The 8305-nt window shown below is 41.6% G+C and overlaps 1 protein-coding gene across 1 annotated transcript; it reads left to right on the forward strand.

Annotated features, from left to right (window-relative positions):
• The first annotated feature begins 1195 nt into the window (after nt 1-1195).
• hoxd3a (homeobox D3a) lies at nt 1196-2572 on the forward strand. Its single transcript, XM_063498770.1, has 2 exons — nt 1196-1643; nt 1821-2572. Exons 1-2 carry the CDS (start codon nt 1196-1198, stop codon nt 2570-2572), a joined length of 1200 nt encoding a protein of 399 aa, XP_063354840.1.
• Nucleotides 2573-8305: the final 5733 nt, after the last annotated feature.

The following is an 8305-nucleotide window of genomic DNA, read 5'->3' on the forward strand; positions in this document are numbered from 1 at the left end:
ATGGAGGCATCATTTATAAACCGAGCCTCTTCATGGGAGAAGTCGCCGACTCTGAAATTCTTTCCCTTGCCTTCCTCCTACGCTTAGTTTTACACTTCTGAGGGGCTGTGTGTCTTGAGGAGTGTTTTGCTTTTCATTCCCCTCTCTCAGGCCGTTTACAACCATAACATTTGCGGTCATAAATTTTGCCGCGGTCCACATTGACAGGTGCAATTGTTATGCACGGCGCAGACTGCACCTCGTAAAGCCACCAACATACAGTACAGGAGGGCCCCTTTGATATTTTTGTTTTGGCTTACTTTAAATGTTGTCATGCCTTTCTATCATATTGGTAAAATAATAAGAATATTAATAATAATTTTTTTGGTTTTCAAAAATATCCTCCAAAAGTTTAAAAAAAAATTTTTTTCAAGATAATTAGACATAAATCTTTAAGAAGAAAACCGACCAAGCAGCCAAATTATAATGTTTGAGATGTGCGTAAAGGCTGGTGAAATGTCATATTTAACCCAGCCCAACCCAACCCATCTTTCTCTCTCTCTCACTCTCACTCTATCCCTCCCTCTCTCTCTCCCTCTCTCTCTCTCTCTCTCTCTCTTTCTAACCCTCTCACACAGCTACATTTTTATATGAACAGTGCGGGAGTTTAGTGTTGTGCTTCTTGCGCTCTTGAACATGCGATCCTAATGCCTGTGCGCGCGTGAACAATGAATGCATTAGGGGCTTTGTCAGGCCTTGTGATTGCTGAAAAGGGTATTGTGTGTACGTGTGTGTCAAATGCTGATTCAGCTTATTTGCAAGGGACTCCTAAAGCCTCCCAGAGGGTCCTTTTAGTCCAAGTTAAACTTTAACTGTTTTGTGCCAAGAAACGAGTCGAACGAGCTGGAGATGAAGCATTGTTATAGACAGTTTGAAGACATTTGGTGCTTTTCTAATTTAATTGCTATAGTTGTTTAATTAGAAAGCACCAAATGCTCTATACAGTAGCTTCAGTCTGGGCCAAGCAAGCTGTGCCTTTTGGTTTAATGTGGATTTCAAACGCTGCATCTCACACATTCTGTGGCGTTACAGTGAGAGATGTTTCTTTTTATAGGTCACAGAGTGGAGCAGCGGTGGGAAACACCAATCACGTAAATAAACAACACTCATGCAACTGGATAAAGCTTCACTGGCTTACTGGCTTTGAATCCACAAAATGCAGAAAGCAACATACTACGATAACTCTGGACTTTTTGGAGGCTATACCTACCCCAAACCAGACTCTTACAACTATGGGCCCGCACACCAGTCCTATCCTACTTCAAACATAGACAGCGACTACCAGGGCTCAGTTTGTCCCATTCAGACAGCTGCAGCCCGGCCACCAGCCCTAAAAGACAGCGACCTGAACGGAGATTGCATGCGACAAAGCAGCAGTCAAAATAACAACAACAGCCAAGCGACTAGTATTTCAGAGCAGCAGGCTCCTCCACTGTCTGCATCTTCCCCTAGCTCCAACAGCTCTGCATCTCAGAAGAAGAAATCCCCATCCAGCAGTGCTTCCAGCAGCGCCACACCAGCCCTCACCAAGCAGATATTCCCCTGGATGAAGGAGACCCGACAGAACTCAAAGCAGAAGAACTCAAGCAACTGTGCCACTGCAGGTAGTGATCATGATGGTGACGTGTATGTGTAGTGTCTGTGTATGTTGTGTGAGCGTGTAGAGGTGTGTTTGGGTAGGGAGGGGATCGGGGTGGGGGGGTCTTGATGTGCATGGAATTTATAAATTATTCCTCACATTGTTCAAAAGACCCTAAGATGATTCTGTGGTTCATTCACAGGTGGTGAAGTGAGTGATGAGAAAAGCCCACCGGGACCAGCGTCCAAACGGGTCAGAACTGCTTACACCAGCGCGCAACTTGTGGAGCTGGAGAAGGAGTTTCACTTTAACCGCTATCTTTGTCGTCCTCGGAGGGTGGAAATGGCAAATCTGTTGAATCTCACCGAGCGCCAAATAAAGATCTGGTTTCAAAACAGGAGGATGAAATACAAAAAGGACCAGAAGTCTAAAGGGCTGGCGCACTCCCCCCTGGGACATTCCCCGGATAGAAGCCCGCCGCTGAGTGGCCCAAATCACATTGGATACTCTGGCCAGCTCCAAAATGTGAACAGCCTCAGCTATGACGCACCCTCACCCCCGTCCTTTGCCAAACCCCAGCAAAATATGTACGGCTTGGCCGCGTACACGGCACCCTTGGGTGGCTGCATCCCACAACAGAAGAGATACCCGGGCTCCGAGTACGAACACCACGGCATGCAGAGCAACGGCAGCTTTGCCAACGCCAATTTGCAAAGCAGCCCCGTTTACGTGGGTGGGAATTTTGTTGATTCCATGCCAGCCTCGGGCCCCATGTTCAACCTCGGCCATCTTCCCCACCCCTCATCCACCAGTGTGGACTACAGCTGTGCCGCTCAGATCCCAGGAAACCACCACCATGGACCCTGTGATCCCCATCCCACATACACAGACCTCACCTCTCACCAAGCGTCTCAGGGAAGGATTCAGGAAGCGCCTAAACTGACGCATTTGTAATATGTGGTTTCGCGCGTGTGTGTGTGCGTGCGCGTGTATGTTTGCGTGTGTGTGTGCCAAGATTATGTTGCGCTCTTTTTTTATTACCTCACTAGTCTAATAACTACACTCCAAGCGAGTCGTGTGTATTATTACAGTATTATTGATATTACTATTAATGCTATTGTGTAATTATTTTCTAAATAATACAGCTTTGTCCATTTCTCTTGAATATTTGGGGATGCGGAGAAGCAGATAGCCCGGTTGTCAGTAGTTCTTTTTTTGTTCTTGTTTTTTCTCAAGTGCAATGCGCAATTGTTTTTTTTTCTTTTTGACTGAGTATTTCATGCCATTACTTGAAGGTAAGTCTTGTAGATCACAAAAATAGAAGCGCATCCTTAGCGAGAAGGATTTTTTTAGGGAAGTTTTTCGTCTGTTTGTTAGGCTCTCATTTCCCCCCGCGCACACCCCAATTTATTTATTGTTTTGTATTTTTCTTTTGATTTGCATAATCTTTTGTACTAGCATATAGCCTATTTATTATTTAATTACTTTTGTATTGCACATTATTTATCGTTTATATGCGAGTATTTATACGTGTGGAGTTCGTTGTAAGATTGGACAGATCAGTGCACTTGGAAGTGTGGGCAAAACAGGGTTTGGAAAATGCTATGACTCGCAATGTGTTGTTGGTATAAAAAAAGAGCATTTCTAATTGTAAATCTGGGACAAATGGGACATTTTATAGTGTATAAACATCACTATATGTCCATGGTTATTCTTGTGTCAAATCTTAAGCAAAACGTAGACTATCGAAGTATCAAATATTATACACACCAGCATGTCATTTTGTGTAGTCCATTGCTATTTTTTATTTGTCTTCCATTGTTATTCCATTCAGTTGGATATCCATAAATTTATGAAACCCTAATGATATTGAAATGTTATATTTTATTGTGTTCAACATTTTGTAAATAAAGTGCTTAAACTTCGGTTTTTTATTGCATTTTGTTGATTTTCTTTTCTTTTCCCCCCTTCTTTCTTTTTCAACAAACCCTGCAGCAGGAACTCTGGTTACCCTGCAGCTTCTCATTATTTTTAATTTCTCATTCAGCTGCTGCTGCTGCTGCCAGTGAATCTGTCAGGTAACTGTGCCGAGGAGGCGTATTGACCCACAGCTTTACTGTACAGCCTAAACGGGGAGAGACAATCAATAATTAGACACCAGGATATCTAAAACTCATCAGACGGCTCTATGCTTCCAATGCAAAGTGCATTTCAGCGGAATAAAAGGCTCTGGAGGTTATTGATGTTTTATTGGTATGAGGGAAGTGAGTCTACGGGCTTATTGCATCTTCCACATGTCACTTATCATCTTTTTTTTTTTTTTAATTTTTTTTTTTTTTTTGAGACGGCCACATGATTAGCCTCCTGCTTGCTGAGACAAGAAAATAAGCTCAATTTTCCAGCAAGGACCAAAGTCTAATCACTGACCACTGTCTAATTGATTGGTGCACAGCGAGACTGAGCTTCAATATATATATATATATATATATATATATATATATATATATATATATATATATATATATATATATATATATATATATATATATATATATATATATATGGCCATTTGTTTTCATGGTCGGTGGGTAAGACAAAGCAGACTGGTGACAAAACAGAAAAATACACGGCGATTCCTTGACACAGGACAAGATGCAGAGGGGTGTGTGACTAAGAGAGAGAGAGAGAAAGAGAGAGAGCAGTTCATCCTTTATTGCTCCTGGAGAGCCATTTCAAAGCTCATTAATCAAAAACTCGTCGCTTTCAGACTCCTCGCTGATCCCTCCTCCTCGTGAACAAAGCATTTGCATTCCAAATCCAAGTAACACATTTCTAACCGAACAGGCCAATCTTTAATGGTGGTGGTGGTGGGGAGCTGGGGAGAAGAAGAAAAAAGAAGGAGGGGAGGGGGGGGGCTGTGGCAGTTGGAATCTGTGTTCACATTTTCCAAGATGATATATCCCCGGATTTAAGAGCGCATGAAGGAAAATGAAACTCTTGTCACAGAAATCATCAGTGGCTTTAATTCACTGTGGCTCTAATTCAGAGTGAGCCCCCACCCCAGAAGTTTCACAAACATCAGCCGCTGAACTGAGCGTGATTCACGGTTATATTAACGGCGGCGTTTGTACGTTCAGTCCGTGCTGTGCCACAAACAAATCCATCTTGCATTTTGTCTCTGAGCTACTGCAACACAAATCATCAGTATTCCGTGGATGGCGGCCATTTTAACCCTGGGTGGGTTCCCCCCACCACCACCACCACCTCCCACTTTCTGCACCTCACATGTAATTTATGGAGCTTAAAATAGTTCTCATAAAAAAACAATTTTAGCACCGAATAAGGTAAATATTAATTGTTTTCCTGGGATTTTCGGGCAATTTTAAGTTCCAATGAAAATACAATTTTATTATTTACATGCAAGTAAGTGAAATAACGATCATATAAATAAATATTTAAATTAAAAACAAAAACACAGCTGAATAAGTAGTGGACCGTTTCCCCACTGTTTTGGCTAACTTGTGAGGCTAAGTGGAAAACTGCATCCTCCAGCTTGGAAATAATGCAAGTTAAAATCTAATTTACGAGGCAACAAATGGAGCAAATTGTGTTTTAGATTTTATCCACGTCATTATGCCCCTGACTCTGAAAATTAGCCACGGGTGTAGCTGAGATCAAATTCAGCACTGTGGCATGCAAAAAACAAAACAAAACAAAACCCCAAGTTACACCTCAGCTGGAAATAGCAGCGGCACAGTTCCGTTGCCTGCGGCTGCCGAGTAAAAAAATAATAATAATAAAAGACATTCTAACCCTACAAAGAGGAAAAAACCCTGGTTAGAAAACTGTGCAGAGACGTGGTGTTTTACAGAATCCTGGGTTTGAATTTTGTCCATGCAAACTGAGGAAAAGGGGAGGTCGGGGAGAAATATCATTACAGTGATTGCCAATTAAGCACATGCAACTGGTTATGGTGAAATTACACATGCGCTTTATCCTGTATAGACTGTGTATTAAATACAGTTTTTTAAATGATGGCTTAAAAAGAGAAGTAGTACATTTAATTAAACAAGAAAGCATTTGTTGGAGCAGGCAGTGCAGCGCATTTTGCGCTCCTGATTGGACACAAAGCCGACAGGCCACGCCTTCTCAGTGGAGAGTAATATTTACATATTGCGAAGTAGTGTTACTGTTTTAATGAGAACAAGAGCTGCTAACAGCATTTAAACTCATCTGTATTCAGGACATCCTGCAAAAAACATTTGTTTTTTGGTGAGGGGTTCATGTATGCTGTCTCTGCTGAAGATCAGGAGCTGTATAACAAGGGACCACCGGGAGGAATCCAGCTGTTCATTCAAACTGTTTGAGGTAAACTAGAAAAGGTACCCTTTCTTTATACAGGCAGGGTGCCATATTCATTCGTACTCAAAGACGCGAAACAATTATTTAATCAGATCTCAAAGAAAGTTACTACGTCGGCATTGGCATAACATATCGCGATGTCTCCTTTGTGTAAGTGAGCAGCGTTCATCTCCATCTCGGTGTGTGTGTATGGGGAGGGGGGGTCATTGTTTGTTACCCGCGCTGGTTCAAGAGAAAAGAGAGCTGCAGTCGTGAAAAAAGCTGCAGAAGAAGCCCTTGATTTAAGATTAGAGTTGTACTGACATCTAGTTTCTTTCAATGTCTTTATGCTTTTGTTAAAGGACTCCTTGGCTGCTCTGTTTGCACCTGACTGTGGATTACAGAGCATCGGATCAAGACTGAATTTCACAGCAAGCAGCTGAGTGACCTGGGAGATGAGTTTCAGCTTTAAAAAAATGTGGCATAAAGGCAGGGCTGGTACTTAGTTTGAAGCAGATTCTTGGCTGAAGAGCGGGATATTAAAAAAGGGGGAATGAGAGGCAAGGTCTGTTTTGTTTGTCTTATCATTAAATCCACAAATTAAAATTAAGAAAGTGAGTAAAGTGCTCTGGTTCTAATATTAGACAATCAACTGTAAAGTATTAGGATGTCTTGCTGTAGATTTGTGACTTTACAAAATTTGAAATCAGTAAGAACAAAGCACAGCAAAGGAAATAAAAAAGTTCACATTAATGTTGTTTTTTGTTTGTCTATTCACATTCTTTTTATGCTTTTTTCCTGGTGTAAGAACAAACCAGTTTAAATGTAACGTTGTAATGTTATGCCTACTTTAAGATGATGAAGCATAAGTTTCAGGTTGATTGTGCCATTATGTAACACTTAGTGTTTTCAGTTCCTCCATGGACTGTTTAATAGCAGAATTTAATTCATGTCAACAAAATCCAGATCCTCCAAATAAAAGGATTAGTTTGACTTGAACGGGTGTGTTCTTTTTAATATTCATTCACTTCCTTTCTTCTCTTATCTAAACTAATCACAAAATACAGGACAGGAACAGCTCTGCAGAAATTCCCACCTCTCCAGAACCACCCTGTTGTTCCAGAGCATGTTTTATGCAATATCATATCTCATTTTTATTGTAAAACCGACAGGCAGGATTTAATTTCTTTCCTCATAGAGTCGTTCGCTAAGCCTTTGGCATCAGACAGCAGCAGGAAAGATGATCTTTCACACACACCCTGACCATCTGTAAACAGTGACAGAGGATGTGAATGTCAGAGGACACCACTGCCAGAAGTCCTTCCTTCTATGGCCTCTGCTGTCATCAGGGATCTACCAAACTGTGTGTGGTTGGATGAGCAAAACAGGCAGACACTTTTTCCCCCCTTAGGAAGGTCATACAGTAAGTATGTGTTATTTTGCAACCTGTAAGGTCTGCACTTCTCCTCCTCAAAGGAAATGAACTACACAACTACTTTATTTAACTACTTTTGTTCTGCAGTTGTTTATGCCCGCGGAACAACAAATGTGAAAACATTACCAAAGAGCTAAACACAGCACTGGATACTGTCTGTTAATAAACCACTGACTGATATTTGCTCTTGGTTTGCACAGTCCAGATTAGAGATGGACCGATCCGATATTACGTATCGGTATCGGTCAGATACTGACCTAAATTACTGGATCGGATATCGGCGAGAAATTCAAAAATGTAATCCGATCCATTAAATATCAAAAAAGCACCTCACAAAACTTGTGACACGACGTAACTCGGCTTGTAACCGTAGCACGTCGAAGCAGTGTGCTCACGTGATAGAGCGGCTGTGTTTATTTGTAGCCTCGCTAGCAATCCAGCATTTCATCTCCGAGGAAGTTATCCCAGAGAGAAGTAAAGCAAGTGTGTAAGTTCATCTCTGAATGTTTGTAAAGCGTACCTACGTTAAGCTTAACCAACCCGTTCTCTTCTCTCTCCCTCTCTTGCTGCTACTTCAATCGTGAAACTGCTTAATGATCAGCTGATCGGCTTTTCTGTCGCGAGTCCGTCTCTCTTCTTTGTTTTTGGCCCACTTTGCACCAGAAAGAGGAAACCAGCGGCTGAACAACAGCAGCACGTTTAACCTTGATAAGCTGTTGTTAGAATTTATTTAATATTACTTTCTACACCAGGATCCTTTTCTACGTAGCTGACGGCTGGTAACTGTGCAGGGGTGGATCTAGCAAAGTTTAGCCAGGGGGGCCGATAGGGCATCAACAGGGAAAAGGGGGCACAAAGACATATTTTTCTTTCTTATTCTCATTTAAAATGTCTAGCTTTTAATAAATAAT

Source organism: Pelmatolapia mariae, linkage group LG16_19 (genome assembly GCF_036321145.2).
Source record: "Pelmatolapia mariae isolate MD_Pm_ZW linkage group LG16_19, Pm_UMD_F_2, whole genome shotgun sequence".
Lineage (NCBI taxonomy): Eukaryota > Metazoa > Chordata > Actinopteri > Cichliformes > Cichlidae > Pelmatolapia > Pelmatolapia mariae.

Excerpts from the sequence above, each read along its gene's own strand:
- hoxd3a (XM_063498770.1), top strand. The coding sequence starts at position 1,196 with ATGCAGAAAGCAACATACTACGATAACTCTGGACTTTTTGGAGGCTAT. Across the intron at positions 1,644-1,820 it reads AAGCAACTGTGCCACTGCAG|GTGGTGAAGTGAGTGATGAG; the intron begins GTAGTGATCATG and ends GTTCATTCACAG.